General features: G+C 44.0%; 1 protein-coding gene across 1 annotated transcript in view; it reads left to right on the forward strand.

Moving 5' to 3' along the window:
- LOC147685121 (unconventional myosin-Ig-like) overlaps positions 1 to 26,180 on the forward strand; it is a 1,601,091-nt gene that overhangs the window by 583,257 nt on the left and 991,654 nt on the right. The window contains exon 13 of the mRNA XM_086941006.1: positions 15,256 to 15,330. Within this exon, the coding sequence (XP_086797132.1) occupies positions 15,256 to 15,330 (75 nt within the window). The remainder of the gene's footprint in view (positions 1 to 15,255; positions 15,331 to 26,180) is intronic.

Raw genomic sequence — 26,180 nt, forward strand, 5'->3', positions numbered from 1 at the left:
CACTGATGATAAATTGAGCAGTAGTCAGGATAATACATGCACAGACAAGCCAACAGTGAACCCAATAGCCTGAGCGAGGTCGCGCTGCGAGAGGCAGGTAATTAATTAAAGCGCTATGCGAGTGAGGTGCTAGAATAATAGGCAGCGGCAGTTCAGTGATCAGCGCGCTGAAAACGATACCAGGGAGGCACAGAAAACGATAGCAGCTGAGGCACAGGAGGAGCTTGGTGGAGCGACCGTCCGGAAGCAGGTCCAGGTGGTCACAGTTAGGCTGGGAGAGAGGAAGGCTCGATGACCGTGGGTGGGAGGGGCAGGAGGGAGGCGGTAGTGTGGCTGAGGGGCGGGTCAGGGGAGAACAACAACAACAAAATGGAGGGTCCGAGGGAAGGCAGGCAGGGGCAACACAGACAATGAAAATGCAGCGAGTTAACAGCAAGCGCAATCAGAGCACAAGCGCTCAAAAATGAGAGATGGTGGCCATTCCCCTCACCATCTACAAATGGGCACCGGATCTACCTCCAAGACTGTTCCGAAAACGTAATCTTCCTCCCCTTTCAGGCACTGTCATTGTAATTGGTCAAACCCATAATCTCAGGATGTATCGAAGACTGTGAATTGTTGAAAACTGCCATGATTCTTAGTGAAATTGGGGTTCACTCTAGGAGCTGAGTTTGCATTGAACCTCGGGCTCTCCAGGTTTTGTGGTGCAAAAGGAGCTCGGGGCATCTGCATAATTGGGGCTTGGGACATACTAGGGTTCTGAGATCTCTGCATCTGCATGCTATGTTCTGGTATCACATTTACATTTTTCATTTGATCATCAAATGATATTCTATCACAGTTAAGCAAAAACTCGCTTTTCCAATGGCCCAATCGATTACAATAATGACATGGATTAGACCATTTGAGTGTTGTCACATATATTCCAGTATTAGGATCAATCGGCACACAACCATCTCTTCCTTGTAGAACACTGTTCCCATTATGCATCATGTGTCCTCCACCTTGAAACCTGACTCCCTGCATCCCATCACCAACGCTATGAGTGCATTACCTGTAGGAGCTGTTGATAATAGGTATGCATGGAATCCTTAGCTTCCTGAGTGGTTCAATTTATCTTTAACCAAAAAATCTCTATTTACAGGACCTTAGTTTCAAATAAATGTATTACCTGATCATACTTTAACATGACACCAGCAGTTAGGGCATTTGCCTGGGATACTCTCTGAGGTTCTGGATTTGGCCACTGTATCAGCACTTTGCATTCAGCCCACAAATCACAAGGAACCACAATATCGAAGAAGGAATTCAAATCTTTCCACAACGCTTTCAAATTTTTCACAAACCACTCAACTTGTGTGTACCATTGATTTGCAAATGTAGCCAGATCACCACCACTTCAGAACACATGCATGTACCCCTCTTCATGCATATCACTCAGGGGATAAGCCTAAATACTAGAGTCACTCTGATTACCCTTTTTCAGTGTGCCCCTCAAATCGTCTCCTTTTTTCTCTTTTCCCTTTGAGCCCACTTATCCTTAATTTACTCCAGATTACTCAATTCCCGTATACTAATGACTAGCTCCATCAGCTGTGCCTTCAACCAAGGAGTTTTCATTCTATTTAGTGTATTGTCTTTTATGTGTACCCTAAAATTATTCTGCAAGGTCTGACTCTTAAATAAGTCGGCAGTATATTTAGTACCTGCCCCTTCTGACTTTGCATAGGCTTTGAAAGCACATCAAGTAACTTCTTTACATAGGATTAAATGTTACTCTTCATGGTACTCATCCACATAACAGGCATCTATGTTTCCTTTGATAAACGTGTCCAAGTCAACATTTAGCCTAGCAGCATCTAGAGGTCTTGGGGCGACTTCTGCTATGTGACTATCATCTCTGTGGTTCCACTGCAACTTGCTGTGCCCTCTAATGGGGTCAGGCTCCTGATTCCAGAAATCCAGTAAGACCCTGTGTGCCAGGGGTGGAGAAACCTATGGATATATCTGGTGCAGTAGCACCTTCTTGTGGACATGGAACCTGTACAATCTGTTGTGAATCTGGGGTTGTCATGGTAGTAGTGATAACTGGGGTTTTGTCTGGTCATGACTGGGATAACAGTAGGTAGTCGTCCTGTTTGAGGTTAACCCTGGTTAGTAGGTGCAGTTACATTATTGGCAACAGCTGGTTGATTCCCTCCAGCTGGTTGAAATACATTATATGGGGGTGGCCATGAAGCCTGCAATTCTTCCAAAAACTCACTACTATAATCACTATCAATGCTTGCCTCTGTCTGTGCTTGTCTGTCACCATCTTCTTGTGTTTTTCAATTCCCCACTTTATTACTCATTAATGCAGGGTACAGCCTAACTCCCTCAATATTTTCCTTCTTGTTATTCAGCATCCTACTTTACACCCATCCAACTACAAACTGTATTTTTAGCTCAGGTATGATATTTCTCATTGTTTGTGCATGTGCAGCATGCTCCCATGCATTTAAATCCTCATACTGAGCTGGTCTGGGTGAGGGGCTTTATGTCATACAATACTCACCTCAAATTCTCTATTAGATGCAGGTTAAAGGTGACATATTTAGAAAATTGATCCTCTTTTCTCAGTGATATTGTTCCATTGTTTTAGCCGAATACATGTGTGGAGCCCAACATTTGTCGCCAAGTAATGGCAGTGTGTTCCCTATGGAGGAGCTTCCTCAACCTCACGGGCAGGCACCCTTACATCACCTCTAAGGAAATCTCTCGACATCTTAAAGCATTTAATTTTACTTCAAGTTCAGCATCTCAAAAGCAACAGCTTCAATTTAAACAAGCAGCATTTCTCAGCAAATCACAATGTAACAAGTAACAATATCAGTGTACAATTCCAGCACAGCACACACTATATTTTGTAAACACTAAACATAAAACAAATAAGTCTTGTATCTCCTTCTAAAGAAGTTAAAAGTTATCACTCACTCAAGGAAATAAACTGGGAATAACACTTTCCAGATTTTATCACACACACGCAAGTGAAATTTTGACCAGCGAAAATTCACCCTGATTAGTGCAGCTTATCCTCTGCCAAAATAATGTATAAGTACCAATCACTATTAGTTCACTCCCACACAGTAGTTTAGTAGTTTCCTGTCTCAATAATGCAGCCAATGGTACCTCATGAACTAACACCACAAACCTTAACACTCAAGTTAAACCGCAGTATTCTAAATATCTGTCCCAGGATTTTAGACTGCAGTGAGTATGATAACCAACTTCAGCTTCCTAACAACAAGCGCATTTGCATTTATGTGAATAATCAATATACAGAGAGAAGCACATTAACCCCTTGCCCGCGGCCGGAATTCCACTCCTGTGAGGCACATTCCGATCGCGGGCGTGGTCGTGATGGCTCCCATCTGTCATCAGCACACGAGCACTGTGTGCCATGACGAACGGGAGCCGTCACCAGCACGCAAGCGGTTAATTCTGTTGCCCAACTTCAGAGTGGGCATCTCACTACGAGACACACAACGTCAGTACAGGCACCATACAGCTTGACAAAACACAATTAGTGACAAATAGCAATGCTTATACTCACTCCTAGGACACTGCAAATGCTTTCAAAAATGGCGGACACCGCAGATACTCTGAATTGAACCATCTACTTCAGGGAGATAGGCTTGGGTAAATATTTCTGGGGTATTTTCTAGCTCCGAACACTTCAGTGATTAACCATCCTTGTCATTACCAATTCATACTGGCTAATTTTCCTTATCCTCTTCAATGCATACCTGATCCCCTCTAGCTAACATTATCCCATCTCGCAATATCCAAGTCCACTACTAAGCTGCCAACATGAAATTCATTCTCTCCCACATGGACAAGACTCCCAGTACCTGAATAAGGTTCAATGCGTGCATGACTGAAATCACCCACTGGATGAAAGCCAATTGTCTAAAGCTGAACAAAGACAAGACCAAAATTGTAATCTTTGTGAAGAGCATATCACTGTTGAACTCCACCTAGTGGCAAACAAAGCCAGGACTGACACACACCCACACCACCCACACCAAGAACCTCGGGATCATCAGTGACAGTAAACTCAAAATGACCGCCCAAGTCAATGCCATCACCGCCTCATGTTTCCATACCCTGAAGATGCTGAGGAAGATTTTCAAATGACATCAACATTTGAAAAACCGTCACACACACCCTGGTCACAAGCAAGCTAACATAACGTAATGCAATGCAACGAAACTCATCGCATCCCTTCCCACTACACCCCAACCAGCCCACTCCACCCCACTCCACCCCACACCACACCACAACACGCTACCCTGCACCACACCACACCACACACTTCTGGGGAAGAAATGATAATGCACTCACACTTCTCTCATAGCAGTACAAAAAGATGGTCAAAATAAAGACAAGCATTCTAAGGGCTCATGCGTGGCATAATCTCTCTCTCAATACTTGGAATGCCTCTAAACATTCTGGGTCCTTTATATCAGTGTGAGTCAACCTTATTAAAGGTTTTGCAATGAAGAAACAATTTAGAATCCACTGACAACAGAAGCCAACAATCCCTAAACAAACATCCTTACCTCCCTCTGGGTAGTAGGAGGAATCATTTTCAGAATTGCATAAACGTGCTCTTTTGAGACTTTTCTTGCACCTTTTTTTCAAAGTGTTGACCAGGATAAATTACTTGTTTTTTACAGTACTGCATTTTTGGGGAGAATCCTCATGACGACTGTACGCTAAATGATTCAGCAAAGCAATTGTGTCAAGTTCAGATTCCTCTTTTGTTTTTGATTCAACCAGCAGTTTATCTATATACTGTACCAAGACTGAGATACAGGGAAGCTTCACATTTTCAAGATCTTTCCTTAGGATTTGACTACAGATTAAAGGACTTTTAGTATACCCTTGTTGGGTCCTTCACCAAACCAGAACATTATTTTGGAATTGATACGTAAAAACAATTGGAAGTACTCACAGAGAGAAATGGAGAAGAATGTTTGGCGTAAGCCAATAAATGTATACCATTCTGCATGCAAAGACATTTGGAACATAATTACTGATGAATTCGATACCACTGGAGAACATGGAATAGTAATTTTATTATTTTTTTCTTAGATCTTGCATGCCATTTCTCACTGGGTTTCTTTATCCCCATCACGAGTGAGCTGCAACGGCTACCAAGCACTTCCCAAAGGATTCCTTGCTCAGTCATTTTCGCAATGACAGGTTTAATTTTTTCTTCTGCCTCACTTGAAAGTTGATATTGTTTAAATCGTGGGAAAAGAGCATCAGGCTTCACTTTAATCTTAACTGTTTCACCAATTTTTATCAGTCCTGTCTCTCTACAAGAGAAATCCTACAGTTCTTCTTTGACAGCATGTCTTAAATCCAGTAGCACATACTCTTTAATTAAGGCTGAAAACAACAGAACCCTTGAATCTTGTGATTTAATTTTAACCTCTTAACTGCTATGGAACGTCCAGCTCCAGTGCTGGACGTTCCATTGCGCAGGTGCAGTTCGAACGTTCAACGGCCGACGGCCGCACTACGGAGGTAGTGGTGCCGTCGGCCGGTGAACGTGTGCAGCACTTAAGGGGTTAAACTCTGATTCTTCATCTTGTGTTTCAATCATAACGCCATTCAATATGCAGTAAATCACACAAATAATTTTGCAAAGCAAGTCTCTGCCCAACAAATTTACAGGACTCAAATTGCACAAATTGAACTGATGTATAATTTCCATGTACCCTATTTTATCTCAGACTTCTGCTGTAACCTGGTTAACAATTAGTTTATTACTGATCCCTACAACTCAGACTTCTCTTTCTGAGACAGGTAGGTTTAGAATTTCCATAGAAAGAACTGTAGAATGGATATCCCTTGTATCAATCAAAAATGAAACAGAGTTGCCATTGACTTCACCTTCAACGAATGGGCCACGTTGGTCTACATCTAGGACTTCTCTAAGTCGTCAATCCTCCTCCTCTCTTAGGCAGCGTCATTGTGAATTATTTCTTGAAGAAATCTGAGCAGAATCACAAAATCAATGGATTCTATTGGTACCCTGGAATATATAGCCTTTTGTTTTCAATCTCGTGCTACAACACTGGGGCTGAAGGCATTCTCATGCGAAAGCGGTTTCTGATCATGCACCACTCTGCACAGAAGTCGGTTGGGACCATTTACAGGGTATTTTTCTACTTCTGAGGAACAAGTTCATCCTGGATTTTATCTGGATTTAGTCTACATTCTTGTTTACAGTGCACAATTGTACCATAGAAGTCACAAGCAGTGTTCTGATTCAGCATTTTAACATTTGCATTAATTTCGGAATTGTTCATTATCCCTCTTCTACCAACTTGCCTTTTATTGATTCATTTGCCATTCTCACACCTTGCATTTGAGTCCTCCCATTTATCTTAGCAGTTCCATATTGCACATGACCAAAAACCCAAACCCACCATCTGACTTTGGGCAAGTCTCTCAGATTGCTTTGTTTGGGCAACCATGAGCTTTTCTTTGAATTTCTTTTGCTTTGCATCAAAGTACACCATCGCATTTATCCATCTTCAAATTCTAATCTACACTCTGCCAGCACATTTTACTTTGTTGTATGTGATTACTACGTTATGGACATAAACCCGTAATAAAAGCACAAATTAACCACTGGCACAATTTTTTGGGTATCATCGACTTTGCTATGCCTCTGGAAAATCTGCATAAGCCTCTCATAGTAAGCAATCACTGACTATTTCAACTCCCGCGAATTTCTCAAGGTCTTTGCCCAATTAATATAATTTTGTACTTCTTTTTCAGATGTTCAATCCTCTGTTGATATAATATTGGTTAGCCACTGCCTCAGAAAGAGCATTATTAGGAGCAACCCTAGCCAGTTCTTCAGTTAGCCAAGCAACAGCAACCTTACATTCAGACCACAAGTCACTAGGAACTATAATTTTAAACAATATCAAATGAGTCCACAGCATTTGTGAAATCGTAGTTAACCTATAAACCTCCATTAACCACCTTCCAGGTTTGTGTTGCAGTTTTGAAAAGTTTATAGTAAAAGCATAAAGATCCGCTTCATCCAAGGTAGATGCAATAAATTCCCTCCAAGTACTACCCTTAATGGAAATTCTAAAATCCTTCCTGTTCCTACCTCTATATCACTAGCTGATCCCGACGCCCTCCTGTCTTACTCTTTGACTTTCTTTCTTACTTGCTGTCTCTTTCTTGCACCAGACTTTGTATTTCTTTAAATCACTCCACTTAATTGTCTTTTCAATTAAATCTTTAATGTGAGCTTTTAAAGTCATAAAACCCAATTCCTTTGTTTAGTCTTGAGTCAAATCTACTTTGTATTTCTTTCTCACATTTTTCATTTTACTGATGTAAACGTCACAGTCATCAGCTACTTTACTTTGATCAGGTACGTCATCAACATTATAAGTCAATAATCTGTTTAACCCCTTACATGCATCGGACGGCTCCCGGCCGTCCAATGCCGCGTTGAGCGTGTGTGCCGGACAGCCAGTAGCCGTCCAATCTGCTCACCAGTGGAATTTTGCCGCACCGCGGCAAAATTCCACCCGCGCCCAAGGGGTTAAATCAATTGTGACTCTTAAATTCTCTCCAAATTCAGTTTTTAAAAGTCTAACATTAATAGCTCTGTCCTTAAGAGGTTCCTTAACTGCCATTTTATTAACAGGTGAATCAATTTGAGCTTGAGAGGCACCTTGTATATCTCGGTTAGTATTAGGAAGTAATGCCATTGCAAACTCTGGTGGGTCACTTGCTACTTTAGTTACAAGCACAGATGTGAATGGACTCTGTATTTGTACCACTGTGCTATCTCCTGCTGCACCCATATCTACTACAAGGTATCTGGCACTTCACTACCACCAGGTCCAATTTCCTATCCATTTGCCCGATCAATATATTGAGGAGGTAGCGCCTCAAAAGATCAATTAGAAAATTATCCTCCTTTTCTGAATTATGTTTCTATTTTTCTTCCTCATTAGGTTACTTTTTCTCATCATATTTCTTTGAATATTACTAGAAAAAATCACACCTTTTATCATATCGTCCCTCCAACATTTCTCTTGTTGATCCCACTTGTTTTTTAACCACTGTCTAACAAGCCCTTCGCTTGCTTTGTCACTTTCTTTTGTTCCTTCTCTGTGGCCATTTGATCCCATTTGGTCAACGCCTCAAACTGTGTAGGTCTAGGTAACGGCTTACTGCCATTCATCGTTTGTCACAGGATATCTAACTTTCTAATAATAAAGGTATCCTCTAAAGGAAACTGTGAGGTTTTATCAAGAGTGATATATTCATGCCATTCAGAAATCCAGGCAGACATATAAAACCCAGTGTATATCATCATTTGGTATGCAGTTGTTCCCTCAGCCGATAATTTATGACCATCAGTAGAAAGAACATCAGAAACCTTTGATATTTTCAACACAGAGCCCATTATTTTTGCTTTAAAACAATCTACAATTCACACTAACCAAACTAGAGAACAACAAACAATCCCAGTGCATCTCTGTTAAAGCTCAACCCATCACAGCATGGCTCTATCAACAACCAATCAATGACAGCGCAGCTTTGACTGACTGACCAATTGCAGCGTGACTTTTCAGGGAAAGCACTTCGAAAACCTTTCTCAACATACCTACTAAATAAACTAAATAAACACTGTTTGTTCAACCAAAAATAGGAATAAAATCAGCAAGTTAAAGTAAGACAAACCTCACAAATAATAGATGCAAGAGCAACAAGAACTCCATACTTCACTGTACCGTTTTAAACCACAATTCTTGATAGACACACCTCCCATCCAGTGGCAATCTACCCTGGCTAATGCAATCACTCCGTGCATGTGTTAGGAAAGACACCAACCTAGATTAGATACAAAATCAAGTAAAACGTGTTCATTCTTCGTGAATGCTGCACCTCGTTCTACACACTACCTTATGTAGACAAGTAAGCGATAATATCTTGAGGTCTTGGATTTCGACTAATCCGATTACCAAACCAATCAGTAATGAAATCATAGGGAAGACTGAGCACGATAGGTGGCTGAGGGGTTGCAGTCAATGAGGGACAGTGATACATACCTTGTGGGATTGCCATGAGCTGTAGGAGTTCTGGCCAGTGCGTCTCTAAGGTTTTTTTATTTAAACAGTTTTTATTTTGTTAGAGAGCGCAACCAAAAAGCCATGTCAGCACACAGTATCTTACAGGATACCACAACAATGCAGCATTTAAACCAACAGATTCCGTCCCTCCACCCCAAATACTCCCCTCAGAGACTAGAGGTACACTTCACATATGAGCTACAACCCACCAGGCATTTTTACTTCAGTCCCAGTGAGTAATCAGTGAGGCCCTGATGACTTCCCCACATTTTCCATATCCACCCTCATTTGTGGGGGAAGCCTCTGCCTTCATATACTTTTTACTCAGCGGTCCTGCACCAATCCATGTCGATTTTAAACTCCTCTACACTAGGTGGATCCAATGATCCCCACATGCGGACAATATTACGCTTGGCCACCGCAAATCACAGGGTCGGCAACAGTCTAGGGTATTTGTCGCATCTCTCTTCCCTCCAAATGCTCATTAGGATCGTCTTGACTGAGATCTTTGTGCATAGGTCAGCTCCAAGCCGAAGACCCTCCTTGACTCCCGCCCAGAAGCCCTCAAGCCTTGGACAGTCCCAGAGAGTATGTAGAAAATCCCCATGCAGCCCACATCACCTAGCACAACCATCTTGTGCATGTCCCATCTGGTGTATGAGCACCCTTGTTTTGTAGAATCTGTGTAATAGGCACCGCTGAAGCAGCCGGAAATGTGTTGTGATCGCCACCTCTCAGAGTGGCTCCTCTGTGGTTCTTTAAGAGAAAATGGACATTGAGGCGATGGTGGCCATACTGGGCATCTGGGAGGTGCATACAAGGTTCAAATATGCTAGGTTAGTTTGTAATGTGACACTGGAAGTGTCCAGAAGAGACATTGCCTGTCTTTGGGGATGCAGAGAGCCTCCAACCCTTGTGCTTTGGAAAACCACCCTAGACTGGTGCATGCAGGCCGAAGACACAGTATTTAAGGCTCAAGGTTGTCCACAGAAGTTCAGCAAGATGTTGGGACCATGGAAAGACTTCAGAGATATAGGGTGAAACCCATCATAGAGATGTTTTCCGAGACTCATAGATGGCCCTATAATCCCGCTTCATCTCAATATATGATGACAGTGTTGACAATCTATTATAATACTGTGCTTGAGTTTGTGCTGATTAATAAAATAATAATAAATGTTTTAAAAAAATAATAAAATAAAATCTTCTATAAAGTTCCACAAATAAGAAAAATACATCAAAATCAGCGATCAAACCACCAATTGAACCCAGAATCGGCATTGCATTACTAAACACCTCACATACAGAATGACAATCCATTTCACAAGCTCGAAATTTCAGCAGTACATCATAAATTCTTAAAAAGCATACATAACTCACAGAAGCATTCCGCCCTGTTCATACTTACACTCAAAACGTTCAGGAACAGCACTCCAGGTTAGACTTCTCTGCAAATTCTTGACACCGTGAACTCTACCAGAAAAACCACTATCTCCCCATACTAGGCCTAAGTGGTAAGAAAGAAACCTCAAAGGTGTCTCTTGGCAAACATAGGTACTCAATTAACATGCAACCATTCTCTTGTGAGTAAAGCAGTAGCCCAAAGTGTAGACACCCCAAATTTACCTCATGCAGTTCTACCACAGATTAGTGGATCGGAGATGGAGTTAAACATCAATTTCATGAAGCAATGTGTCCCTGTGTTAAGGCACCTCCCTGAACATCAAATTAGCAGAGTACAACTGATAAAAAAGCAATGGGGACAACTCAATGGTTGATGGGAAGTTAAAGGGTTTTATAACAACATTCAAAAATAAGCGATACAGAGTAAATACCATTAAGGCTCTCAGAAGAAGTTATACAGAGTATGCAAAATTTGGAAATTATTCGCAGACCCAAATGAGCAGCAACATCAGTAAATAGTCAGTAGCTTCCCATGTAGAATAAAAAAAGTCTTCAGGCATACACACCGGATCTGCAAAAATCTTTTGCAGAAGGTATGAGGGTTGTCTCTAGATGGATGGCTGAGAATTGGTTACAATGCAATGGGGGAAAAACAGAGGTCCTACTGTTTGGAGAGGCGGTGACACTGTGGTCCGGTGACTGGTGGCCTGCAGAACTGGGCCCAGTTCCCACTCCAAAGCAGACCGTGAAAAACTTGGGAGTATTATTCGACCATGCACTGACATTTGAACATCACGTCAACCAAGTCGCCGGCACTTGCTTCAGGGCTATTGGTCTGCTGAAAAGGGTGTTCCCCTAGCTACCCCACAACCACAGGAAGACACTAGTCCAGGCACTAGTGATCAGTAGATTGGACTACTGCAATGGCCTTCTTTTGTCAACTAATGAAGGCCAAATGAACAAACTGCAAGTAGTCCAAAATACGGCGGCGAGGTTAGTCCTTAATGCTCCATCTAGGACCCCCTCCCGACCCCTACTAGCGGAACTCCACTGGTTGCCTGTGCGGCAACGCACTAAGTTTAAAATCTTGTGCACCATCCATAAATGCCTGATAGGCAAGGGCCCCAAATACCTCACAAGTGCCTTTCCACCCTATGTCCCAGTTCGTTCTTTACGGTCCAGTAATCTCCATCTACTACAGGTCCCTAAAATAAAAAGGTCCCGTCAGGGAGGGCGTGCTCTGGCACATACTGGTCCCGCTCTCTGGAATTCACTTCCCCCTTCACTAAAATGTATTACTAACCATCTAGCTTTCCGCAAAACTCTTAAGACCTACCTTTTCACCAGCGGCTAATCCTCCCTCTGCCTTGGTTACTTCTGGACAGACCTGGAAAATTTTATGTTCCTTTCAGCTAGCAAAAGCGCGGAGATACCCCTTCGGGGGTCTATTCAGGCGCTATACAAGCACATAAAATAAAAATAAAATAAAATACACCCAAATCAAGGTGTTTTTACATACAATTATTGCATAGAATATGAGCAATTTAGCAAAATCATCATGGTGTGAGCAAAAGTATAATTTCTTTTGCAAATCCTAACACCAGAGTAATAGACCTCATTACCTTACCACAAAGGCACTATCCCATTTGTATTTATTATTATTGAACACCCTCTATGCTAATATCATCTGGAGATTGTCTAAAAATATGAAAGTTCAACAACAAGACTCTTTCTGAATTAGTACAGTCAGTGAAGGAACGTGTTACAATTTCCACATCATAGAAGATTCAGCACTAACAGAAAGATAGAGCCGTGGAAATAAACCTTTTTGTCATCAGCTTGACTGTGATCTGCAGAGCTAGTGGGGAGAAGATGTACACAGGGGGAGGAAACAGGAGTGAGTGACAGAGATGACAGCCATCTTGTTCAAATTGGAGTTTTACACAGATATGGGGCCTAACTAAAACACATTACTAACTTAATTTCTGTACATCTTAAGAAATTTGTTTCAGTTGAAATCATGTTCAGTCCAAATATGAAGAAAATACAGAATAACAATCAAAAAGGAGGAAGGTACCCCTATACAGTTGACAGGGAGGGGGTAATCAAAACAAGCAAAAGGACAAACCCTGCTGTATGGTGGCCTCTTTGGCAACAATATATACTCTTTCTCTAAACCAATGTACTTAACGTGCTGTACACAAGTTCAATCCCTCTCAGTCACGAGTTTCAACTCTTATCACGATGTTGTCGGTATCACAGTATGCTACAAATCACATCTAAAGTTATAGTTTAAAAAGATTTTATTCAAATAAGTACTCATACCCATCCCACTTAGGATGAAAAGTGCTACGCAAACAAATAATGGATGGAATGCTGAATAAATCATACGTTCACCCCCAGTTAAGAGATCTGGGTTAAATCCATTGTTCTTTTGCTCACCTTGCCACCCCAGTTTAGACCCAGCTATATGCAAATCAGTCTTGACGCTGTGCCTCATGGGAACAGTGCTACATAAACAAATGATGCTGGGTCCAAACTGGGGTGGCGTAGTGAGCAGAAGAACAATAGATTTAACCCAGATCTTTTGACTGGGGGTGAATGTATGATTTATTCAGCATTTCGTACATCATATGTTTGCGTATCACTTTTCACCCTAAGTGGGATTGGTATGCCCAGACATGGGTCCCTTGCTCACTTTGCCACTGGATTCAAGCTAGCCTGGAGGATGAAGGGTACTACCCAGAAACCGGTCCCAGGATGCTTGTTTCCAGTCCAGGGAGGACCTGGCTTGGCAGTTCGTGCTGGACTGTTCCCATGAGGCACAGGGTCAAGATTGCCTTGCATATAGCTGGGTCCAAACTTGTCAAATCAGTCTTGACCCTGTGCCTCATGGGAACAGTGCTACGTAAACAAATGATGCTGGGTCCAAACTGGGGTGGCGTAGTGAGCAGAAGAACAATGGATTTAACCCAGATCTTTTGACTGGTGGTGAATGTATGATTTACTCATCATTCCATCCATCATTTGTTTGCGTATAACATGTATACAGGTCACTGCATGGTTTTTGTTTCATTTATTTGGGTAGATGTTCTCTGTTTTATTTTTATTTTATCTATCACAGAATGTAAACATGATCATAACAATTGTATCTATAAGTGCTTCACTATTGAATTATTGAGGAAAATATCAAACTGAAATGATTACAGTTTATTGTTATAAAAATACACAATTAACTAGCTTCACATACAGCAACCCTTGCACATACAGGACTTTGTACAATACAACTTTACATCTTGACATATTATTTTCCTTATACATATTTACCCTTTCTATGTGGTTATATATCTATATATTGCTTGCTTTACTCCAAGTGTAGGGTGAAAACAAACTTCGACTCTCTCCAATGCACTACTCCAGGTCTCAGCCTATACCTTTGTCAAAATATGCTCTACCTCCATTCTCTGACTCATCCTAAACCTCATTCTTCTACTATGATCCCCAAAAAAACCTCTCTAGACTCTTCCCTCCTCTATCCCAACTTGGCTCACCCTAAACCTTATTTTAATACTATGAGTTCCCAAATAACCTGGTCTAGACTTGTCCCTCCTTTGACTCATCCCAAACTCATCTTAATACCATCATCTCCCAAATAACACTTTCTATACTCTTCCAACCTCTATCCCTCCTTATCCTATTCAGTCAAACTAACAGACTCACATGTCCACCACTCAAATTAACAATTTATGCTTCCCTATACTAATCCACCACTAATCCTTTTTGAGTTACAGAGTAGCATGTTACTTTCCGAAAAGCGCTTCAGCACCTCAATCAAAAGTAGAAAGCGCTATATATTAGTATAATTACAGTTACAATTACATACATATACCTACGTAAAACCAAACCAAAACAATATAGAGATACTTAACTTGTTAAAAGCTTCATAAAGTAGCTGGATTACTGCTCAATGGTGGAAGGCGTGAGAACAAGGGTGAAAAAAACCTTTAAAAAAAACAAAACACTGTTTGAGCCTTGGTGGGGGTTTTGCTGCAGTTTAGTACCTGCAATCTTCAAAGATCTGTCTCCAACTGTAGTCAGGTGCCATTTTGGGATGACCAGGGGGAACAGCGTTTACAACGCAACTTTTACCACGCACTACCTTTACCACGCAACTTTTACAACGCAAGTCGTTACAACGACTTGCGCTGGGGGGCGCTGTAGGATAGGGAATGGTTTTATTTACTATCCAAAACCTTTCCTACTATCCACGGGGACTGGAGTTGGAATAGTGAATTAAACTATTCACTATCCAGCGCCCCCCAATGCAAGTCGTTGTAACGACTTGCGTTGTAAAAGTTGCGTGGTAAAGACATGCGTTGTAAAAGCATGCGTAGTAACGACATACATCCATGACCAGTCTTTGGTCATAATGAAGGAGAAGAAATGTGACCGTTCGGTGCGCAGAAAACAGATCAGACGGATATTTTGCAACTTTACATTAAGGGTCTTCTAGACAAGAGTGATGACTCTGTGCTGGATGTGTTATTCGGCCATCAGCCCTTGCAGTTCAGTCCTTTTAAAGGACAACTGGTAGTTTTCCTTGAGATGCAGATGGTGTGACAAGTTTTGTTTTTGGAATTACTGAAATACTGTTGAACACCACTTCTTTTTTGTCTTACACATGCAGGTACTCGGTGGAGGGATTCATTCATAAGAACAAGGATACCTTGTTTCAGGACTTCAAGCGTTTAATGTACAACAGGTGAGCTGCCTACTGCTGATGCTACATCGAGCGGAAACCCAACTTGGGGTGCGCTGAGCAGTTGTGAGGACATGAATGCATGCAAGTGAGTACTTGCATCTATGTAGAACATAGATCAGTTGGTATATGTGTACAAATATGTGTGAATGTGGCGCATGCATGAAATAAACATTGACAAAGAGAATAGGTTGCGGATTTTGTACCTGTTGCATGTATCAATGTTTTTTGTCAATGCTGCACATATTGATAGTAGCAATAATAATAATAATAATATTAATAGAGCTCAATACGCGTACTCATGCATGCGTGCATGCATGTCATGATGTTATGGTGGCTCAGCATGATAACGTTTACATGCACTTGCTGCATGATATGGCTGCGAAGTGGTTTAATTTTTTTACTTACCGTTCCAAGAAGGAAGACTCCACTTGAAGCAGTTAGTAAAACAAGTAAAAGTGAGTTTAAAAATGGAACTTCCCGGCAGTAAATTCCAGCTGCTTGGCCCTCCCCAAAAAGTTTTAAAATATGTATTGTGTAGAGGACCTCAGCAGGAGAAGTTGAGGCAGTACAGTGGAGCGAATTGGGTTAGATGTCACAATGAGGAAGTAGCAGGAGAGGCCACTCGTATTACAAAGTGGTGAGGCGGAGGGAACAGAATAAAAAAAATATATATATATAAAGATTGAAAGAAAAATGCACTTATCTGCTCTAACGGCTGCCGCCTTGCTCCCGATCCTCGCCGCCCGGACGTCCAGGAACTGCAGCACACTGCGCAGGCTCCCAATCCTAGCGCTGCTTACATTCTGGGATTGGTCTGAGCGCCTCAGTTTGGCGTTTAGACTTAGACTGGGATTCTGTGATGGTTTCTCCACCCAGCTGTACAATGTAGCTAGGTGGAGAAAGGCCAAGTGCGGATGACGGTTTGGCCTGCCCTATGAGGAAATAGAAATTTTTAGGTAGCCAATGTGTCCCCCACTCGCACCCCATCCATGCACTCATGTTCCATGTATGTCATGTAATTCCTTTTCCGTGTCTGCCAGGAAGACGCATATGCATTTGCGTCCAACGTTAACATGTCAGTTATTCAGTCCCCCCGAAATCCACGTTAATTTGGCTTTTAGGCCTATGGTGCCAACGTCTTTACATGGTGCACTTTTAAATATTGCAAGACACACGTTCTCCACGTTTTTCTGGCTCAGCCGAGCCAGGCCCTTAATTGAGGCTCCGAGTCTCTTCTGTCTCTGAAAGCTGCAGTTTAGGTATGCATCCCTGACCTCTACCTTACATCCTGCCAAGACGAGCGGTGCCCGGCTCGGCCTGGCCTGCCTGCCAAGATGGTATTTTGCCTACAGTTATCTGCTCAGCCTCCGCAAAAACACATTCCAGTCTAGTGAAATAGGTAAACATATTCCCGGCTGCAGAGCAAAGGGTCCTGCCTTCCTGTCTCTATGCAAGTGATTTACTGCACCCGTTACCATGGTAGGCCCATGGCCCCCGTGCATTGCATGAAGAACCATATGCACGCACTAGCATTCAGTATTGAACGTCCTCTGCCCGAGAGACCTTTTACTTCAGATAATACATCCTCTAAACACAAGATACCAGATATGCTATAGGTACAGGTCGTTCTGACATCCCAGACACCAGTCTCCTCTACTAGTGCTAAAGTCAAGCCCCCAGTTCTCCCCAGCTACACGTCTACACCACGTCATGCTCAGTTGCGCGCGTGTTAGAACTGGCTTTTTCTGGTAGGCTAAGGCTGACGCCAAAGCCAGGCAGAAACCACCATTCTAGTCAGGGCAAGGAAGTCACACGCCAAGATAACCTCTGCTCACCCCCTTGGTAGCTTGGCACAAGCAGTATGGCTAAACTCGGAGGCAATGTGTAAAGCATTTGCGCCAGCGCACAACAGCAACAACATACTAGGTACACCACAAAAGAGACTCCACACAAGGTTATTATAAAAATAACTTTTGTATTGTAAAAACATATCAGATAAAATCACACATATACATTGTGCCAACTGGCACGGGCAATATTCACAGGGATTATGTACACCAGACAGGGCCACAAGGGCCACTGTCATATTCAGATATAGCACTTCTAGATAAAATGTAGAATATAAAATCACTTCTAGAATAAAGAATAAATGTAACATAAAATAATAATCAAAGATAACAACCAGTAACCACTGGTAACAGGAACCTGGACCTTACTAGGACCACCTGTACTAGAAAAAGAAGAACCACCTAAGTATCACACAGCATTTAGGGGTCTAAGAAAGAATACATTACTCATGATGTAATAAACTTACATTCAGAGGAGTAGAAAAGACAACCACCTAAGTATCACTCAGCATTTAGGGGTCTAAGAAAGAATACATTACTCATGATGCAATAAACCTACATTCAGAGGAGTAATAAAGAAGAACACATGATGACTAAACATTCAGAGGTGTTAAGAATAGAGCACATGATGCAATAAGATCACATTCAGGGGTGCAGCGCAAGAAGACACATGATGACTAAACATTCAGAGGTGCAGCGCATGGAAAGAAAGACACATGATGCAGTAACACATTCAGAGGTGCATAATAAATCAATAGCGCAAAAACTCACAATAGCAATAACTATTAAAAAGCATAGAAATCACATTGCACCAACACTTACATAAGCCACCACCTGTGGCAGTCCCTAGGCCAACTGGCCTTGATGGGGCAAGGATGCCCTGGGTCCAAAGTCAGGGCGCGCTGCCATGCAGCGCCAGTCCAAAGTACAAAAAGCCTAAACGTGGCAGGTGCCCACAAAGTGCTGGGCACCTGGGCATCGCAATAAAATAAACTGCGACAGGGTCCTCACTGACCCTTGGGCGCAAACTGCGCCATGCTGGAGCCACACAGGCTCTAAAACAAACACTGTGGCCAAACGTTGGAGCCCTCAGGCTCTGCAAACAATGCCCCTTCGAGCCTTCTCCTGGCTCTGGACAACGTTGGGGCGACCCGCTGCCAACTGGGGCCGCCCTGACTCTGCGCCGTTCACGTTGGAGTCCCCTACGGGGGACTCTAATTTCTCAAACTGCCCCCAGAGCCTCTCAGGGCTCTAAATACGAAAAATGGGGCGGGGAGCCTCTCCGGGCTCCGGGCACGTTGGGGCGACCCACTGCCAACCGGGGCCGCCCATGAAGCCTTCATGGCTTCCTGCTGGCACTCTGCAACGTTGGGGCGGCCCACTGCCATCTGGGGCCGCCCCTGAAGCCTTCGTGGCTTCTCTTCATCGAGCGCGAGCTCGCGCTACTGCGGGGGAGGGGCGGACACCGACAACGTGTCCCGGCGCCCCTCCCCTGCTCTGCCCCACTCCGCCCGGCCCCAGCCCAGACTCACCGGGCCTCGGGGGCGGCTGCTCCGGACGGCGGCTCTTCTCTGCTGGCAGGGGGGGGGGGGCAGGCACCGACAATGTGCCTCGCGCCCCCGCCGCTCCTCTCCTCACTCCGGCCTCCTCCTCAGATGCCGCCGGGCTCCCTCAGCTCACGGGAGCCCGGCCGACCCGCCGCAATACGTCCTCTTCTCTCCCTTCCTTCCCCGGGCTCGCGGTCGCCATTCCTCGGCACCCGGGCTGCGGGGGCGGGACTTCCGGCCGGCCGCGCTGGGATTGGCCGGCCGGCCAGGTACTTCCGGGTCGCCGCGGGCAGCGCGGCGGCCCGATTCAGGCAGGCAGGCGGGCAGGCATTAAAGATATCGGCGTGGGCAGCCGAACTAAAAGCAAACTTGGCAATAAGCGAGGTGGGCACTCGCAAAGTAAATAATCCAATAAGCGGGGTAGCACCCGCCAATCCTCACGCAAAATGCGTGCAACGAAACGCTCAAAATGCCGCCAGGAGCGCTCTCAAGCGCTAGGATCACAGCACAGCGCTCCCAGGCGCCAAAGGTCCCCAGAGCAGACCCCTACAGCAAGAAGGGTCCCTAGAAAGCTCAAGAAGCCCAGCAAAAGTCCTTAAAGATGCAGCCAGGCAGGGGGACAGCCAGGAAGAGTCCCCCAGCAGTCCATCAAGTGTCCAGGAGCTGGGCAGGGCCCAGGGATCCCCCTGAGCCCCAGCAGCAGCATGCCCCTGGCAGATTCAAGTTGAAAACAAGAACAATTTGGAAGGGGATACAACCCCTTCTTATACAGTGCAAAACCTTTGAAGTTCTTTGAAGTCCTTTGAAGCAGGCAGTGTGAGAACCAGCTGGACTGGTTTAGAGGGAAGTCCCCTTCAGTATCAGGGACAGAGGTGTCAGTCGCCCAGCGGGAGGTGGAGCCAGCTTTGTAGTTACACAGGAACAGCCCTTCACTATCAGGTGCCATCTCCTCCCACTTCCCTGGCAGCAGATGCTGCCTTTCATCCATGGGCTGACTCAGACAACCTCCTGGGCTCTCCAGCCCCTGTCATCCTCAAACCAGACAGTCAATCCACAAGCAGGCCCATGCACTCTGGGCCAGGCTCACCAGCCAATCACACGCTAGCACCCACTTACACAAATATGCCAACTTCCAAAAGTAGGACTTCTAGACTAGACACAGCCATGTCGCATACATCATTTTGCAGCATTCACTCTCACGAGTTGATACATACCAAACTCGCCCCTGCACTCCCCACACATCAGGAACTACCATGGGCATACATATTCCCCATTCATTCCTATGGGAGGGCAGGTCACTCACCATTCATCCACAGAGAGCTCAAGCACTTTACACTGTACCACAGTGAAAAAGTGCGCAGAGGCCTAAAATCACCAATACCAGGTTCCATAAATAGGCTAGGAAAACGCAAAAAGTCTAGGGGTGAACCTGCCTAATGGGCCGGGTCCAACAGCGCGCATCCGTGGCCAAGGTTTCAGCTGACCCTGCAAGTTTTCTCTAAGCATCCACCCACTTGTGACGTTTCTCTGACTCGTCAAGTGCACGCCTACGTGTACGCCTTCTTTACACGCCTCCTGTTACGCACATGTGCTCTTATCTCTCTTATTTCACTTGTTACGCCTACTGTATTAATTTCAATTGTACAGTTTTACTATATATAATGTGTGATGTTAATAAAATGTTGAATATCCCTTCCTAAACCTTAGTGGTGATGGAACCCGATGTCCAGTGTCTCGAGATACTTAATTAAAGCCCGTATGACTCTGATACCACGGACTCTGCCTCTCATTTGATTGAGCTATCCTTATTGTCATTTAATGTATAGAAAAATAGTCCCGGTAATTTTATTTACCACATGATCTGGCGCCCGAACAGGAACCCCTCCCCTTCCCCACGCGCCGGCGATGTAACGCAGGCCCCTGACCCCTTCTACAGCCGTGACGGACTCCAGTGCACACCTGCGGGTTTTCCTGCTATCTCCCTCAGGCCCACGGAGGAGACGGAGACTGCGACCCGGCATCCAGACGAGGCGGTGAGGAATGCGGAGGATCCCGACCAGAGCCCCAAGCCGAGAGAGCAAGGTCCGAGGTATCCGGAGGCCCACCTGTTCCGAAGCGCATGCGTAGAAGTCGTAACAGTCCAGTCCAGTCCAGTATCAAGTTTCCGAGGCCTTCAGTTTCTGCTTCCCGGTGAGTACCGTTGCGGGGGACGCATATAGACGGGTTCATTAATTTGTGCCCGGTCAAGACAGGTCTGGGTACACAGACCTGGTCCAGACGTGTTCACTTAGGTGGATACGGTATGACGTGTCTCTTTATGGGACCGGTATGTCTGTACTGTTCTAGCAGTGCATCTAGTAATTCAGTATTCTAGTGTTGATCTCGAGATTTTCAGAATTGTGTGTTTTCTATGTACTAGATAGCATCTGTTCGAAAATGTTTTAATGTGTTTAATGTCGTGGTATGAATGATTGTTTGCAATCTATTACTGTGTTTATTGTGTTCACGTTCAAGCCAGTTCAAATATGCCACTGTTCTCGAAATTACGTCAGATAGGAACCAGGAAAGGGATACTCGAAGAAGCAGTTCCTGTCCCGCCTAGGGACACTCCCGGACATTTTATGTACCAGAAACATGGCTTAGATGCCATACTGTATTTAGATTTATGGGTTGACTACACCAAGGATCTGGAAGAGAAGTATAGATGGCCTGTCTCAGGGACATGGGATGCTGAATGCATCATGAGAGTAGAAGAAGCACTATGGAAAAAGAAAGCCAGACAGTCCCAGAAAGATGCCATAGAATTATGGCGTAAAGAAGCGCATAGAAGAACAGAGAAAGAAATCAGGAAAGCAGAGAGAAGTAGAGAAGAATCCGAAAAAGCTAGAGAAAGAGAACTACTAGAAGAAGGTGAACGGATTAAATCAGAACAATTAGACAGACAAAGAAATGCCCTTATTACAGGTCTGTATCCTGTTTTCGCCGAGGGCCTACCTAAGGCGACCCCGGAAGTACCCCGTAACCTACCGCCACCATTGGTCCCGACTAAACTCCGTCACAAACAGACCGCAGCGGACATTTTCCTTTCTTCCTATTTAGATGACGTTGCTCCAGAGTATTCCAATGCACGTGTACCACCTACTAATAATAATCTTCAGCCCCCTGTTCTTGACACGATTCCCCCCATTGTTTCCTCCCCTACTGTCCCTCCTGTCATTGGTCCTGGAAATCCTTTTATTCCGCCTGCAACCCAGAGTCTGCCTACATTACCTACACCTACATTACCAGCTATGACACCACCAGCGACAGCACAACCAGTAATAGTTGACGATCACGTTTCAGGAGGAGCAGTAGGAGGTCCCCCTATCACCCCGCCTCAAGTAAAACGAGCAACACTTAGAGAAGCAGCATTACAACGCACACCAAAAGTAACTACATACGCAGCCCTCAAACAGTACCTTACTGATTGCAGATATGATCCAGTACCAGGCGAAGACCAGATGATACTATATTCAATACGTTTACGACGGGTTACAAACTATTTGACTATTTTTCCAGAAATGAGACGACATTTAGATAACATATATCACTTTATTAGAACGGGGGAGAGACCAGAAAGTATTCACGAGGCCATGGCACACAACAAGGTGGAGACGCAAAATATGATCTTACAGTTTTTGATAAATTGTTTGATAAGGGAACAAGATCGGCCAGGTAAAAGCAAAGAAGAGATGAAAGTCCTGATAAAATGGAGTGACAACATAGCTGATGGTAAACATAGTAAACAAAGTTGTATAGAATCCATGTATAGGAAGATTCGTAAAGAAATTCTAGACATACACGCAAAGGAAAAAGCAGCGAGGGAAGCCGAGAAAGCGGAGGATAACGTCTCAGAGGACGAAGATATAGAAGATATAGAAACCGAGAACCCAGATAGAGTAGCATATGTAGGTAGAGCAAGATCTTTTGATAGACCCATTCGCCCAGAATGCAAGAAACGTTTTCTTTCTCCCATACCAGAACAATGTTCTCTTGAGCATCTATTCCAAGCTACTGATAAAGTACTGAAACAACGAATAGGTTACAGTGAACTTAGTACCATGCGTGAACAAGAACTAGCACGGTCAGCAGTACAATGGTCTGGGAATTCTACTGTATACAAAGATGATTCAGTAGCGCAAACATTTTTTAATCTTTCCCCAGACGAACAGTGATTAGCTGGTATGTACATGATCCAGCATCTCATTACACTATATGAGAGTATGAGAGTCAGCATTCTGAACCAGGTCCCCTATATAATATATTGGAAGAGTTACTCCTAGGTAGATGGAGAGGCCTAGGTACCGATTTAATTAATATCATTCTAGAACAACGACACAAATACAGAACTTTCCTGACTCCACATTTTGTTCCCGTTCCACCCCCAGTAAGGAAAACCTTTTACATAGACAGACAGAATCCCTTACGAGAAGTTCATCCCGTCCGGAAGACAGACGGTGAGCTTGAACGAGTATTTGTTTACACCCCTTTATCGAAAATAGAACTATTGGAAATGAAAAAATTAGTACCCTGTCACGATAAAGATCCAGCAGGGTTCCACCGTGAATTAAAAGATATGCTCCGCATGGGGGAGTATACGTATCCCGATATTATTAAAATGTTAAAGGTACTGTTGCCAGCAGGCATTTACGAAAAACTGAAGGAAAAAGAATGGGAGGTGGGAGAGAAAAAGATTGATTGGGCAGCATTAGAAAACGAAGACAATACCCGAGTTCCTGGTACTGGTCTCGGGGAAAAAGCCAAAGCATTACCCGAGTTGTTAATACAGGTTTTGCCAAGATTACTAACTATGAAAAAGGAAGACTGGGATGCAATCTCAGCCTGCAAACAGAAACAGGACGAAGACACTAGTGATTTTTATTCTAGATTCGAGAAATGTTTCATTATTAATAGCGGCCTGAAAACAAGTAGTGAATCATACCCACATCTTTTTGTGACCAAATTAGTAGAGAATTCCTTACCACAAGTTAAAAACAGAGTACTGAAAGTCGAGAGTACATGGCAAGCAAATAGCCCTTCTCAAATGTTACAGATGTTACAGTATCACCAGAACCGAATTAGAGAGGAACACGAACACGAACAGAGACGTATTAAAGACACGAAAATGAAAGTACTAGTCGCTCAGTCTGTCCCAGCTGATGGTCAGAAGAAGGGTACGGCACCGCCAGGTCACTCTTCAGCTCCCGTTAAAGGGAACTGCAATTATTGTAAACAGCCAGGTCACTATATAAACGAATGTACCGTTCTGAAATACAATATTGCTACAGGCAGGACGAAAGAAAGACTGCGTCCTCCTAGACAAGAACATGTTCCACAAAATATTCCACAGAATACACAACAGACAGTAGCTGTACCCCAACCCCAACCCATTGCTGCCACACAACATGTCACGCAACAAATGTACCAGTATGCACAGTCAGACTACCCAGATTATCAGCAGTACTCATGAAACAGCCTAGAGAGGGAGGTTGGCTTGCCCCTTATCGAGGTTCCTGTAGATCAAGAGGGTCCCTATGTACATAGTCAGGTATTGGGGAAAGACAGAACATTTTTGATTGACACAGGGGCGAGCAGAACTACCATCAGTCATGACGAGGTTCCAGGGGCACCCCTCTCAGGCTCACAGAATGTTTCCCTGGGTTTTTCAGGAAAGCTATTGTTAATGAAGTGTCAAAGCCAGTTTCCCTGGAAGTTGGTCCATTGTCCCGTACTACAGACTTGTTACTTACGAAAGCATGTCCTGAAAATCTGCTTGGTATTAAAACGTTGAAGGCACTAGGAGCAGTAATATGTTGTTCTCCGGAAGGAGTGAGATTGTTTTTACGTGATTTTAAAGGACATTATGTGTTCAGAGATTTTGATCCAAGATTGCAGAATGTTCCACAGCATTTATGGACACAAGGTCGGACTGATGTAGGTTGTATGCACATTACACCTTATCGTGTTACACTCAAGCAAGGAGTCGTACTGCCCCGAATCAGACAATACAAATTACCACCTGAGGCTGTAACAGCCTTACTGAAAATTATTGACGAACTGATTGCACAAGGAGTGGTTGTAGAAACCGACTCCAATGTATGTAATTCTCCGATCATTCCGATTCATAAACGAACTGACCCAAATGCACCACCGGTTTACCGATTGGTGATTGATCTTCGAGAATTAAATAAATGCATCATACCCCAGTACCCAGTGGTCCCAGATATTTCCTCTCTGTTAACTGCCATTGATTCCGAAGCAGCGTTCTTCACTGTTATCGATCTCAAGAACGCCTTTTTTAGTGTTCCCATACATCCGGAAAGCCAGTATCTTTTCGGATTCTGTTTAAATGGCCGAAGCTTCAAATTTGCACGTGCTCCTCAAGGGTTCACGGAAAGTCCTAGTATTTACAGCCAAGCCCTGAAACGACAACTAGACAGTATTCACATGCCTACTGACACTGCCCTGCTCCAATACGTTGACGATCTGTTGATAACAGCACGGACCGAACGTGACTGCGAGCGTGCGTCACTGACTGTCTTGTACTTCCTGGCCGAGAAGGGGCACAAGGTGTCCCCTTCTAAGTTGCAATTCTGTGCCCAGCAAGTGGTATACCTTGAGCACTTGCTGTCCAAGTGGGGGAGACAGTTGACACCAGACCGCATCCAGTTAATTGCACATCTTCCACAACCCAAGACACAAAAGGAAGTACGGGCCTTCATTGGCCTCACTTCTTACTGTCGACAATGGATTCCCCAGTATGCATATCTAGCCAAATCACTCATACAGTTGACAACACAGGAGGCAGCGACTTCGACTGTCCTCCCTTGGACTCAGGAACACACACAAGCTTTTGACGAACTGAAGAAAGCCTTATGTCAAGCACCTGTTTTAGCGACACCATGTTACAGCAAACCTTTTACACTTTTTGTCACTGAACGCGATGGCACAGCATTATCTGTTCTCACACAAGATCAAGCAGGAAACCACAAGCCTTGTGCTTATTTTTCTAGTACATTGGATCCAGTAGCCCAGGCTCTGCCTGCGTGCCTAAAATCAGTTGCAGCAACAGCTCTAGCAATCAGACAAAGCGACTCAATAGTGTTAGGACATCCCCTGACAGTACAAGTTCCACACTCCGTGGAAGTTCTTCTGAACCGAACCCAGACACAGCACCTGACCATAGCAAGACTGACAGGATATGAATTGACACTGTTTCAGCCACACATAGAGATCAGACGTGGCAACACTTTAAACCCTGCCACATTGTTACCCTCGAACACAACTGACCCTACACCACATGACTGTGTGGAAGTCATTAATACTGTAACAAAACCAAGACAAGACTTGACAGACATTGCATTGCCCGACCCGGACCTGACACTTTATGTGGATGGTTCATGTATGAGAACAAGCA

This window comes from Lissotriton vulgaris, chromosome 10 (assembly GCF_964263255.1).
Source record: "Lissotriton vulgaris chromosome 10, aLisVul1.2, whole genome shotgun sequence".
Taxonomy (NCBI): domain Eukaryota; kingdom Metazoa; phylum Chordata; class Amphibia; order Caudata; family Salamandridae; genus Lissotriton; species Lissotriton vulgaris.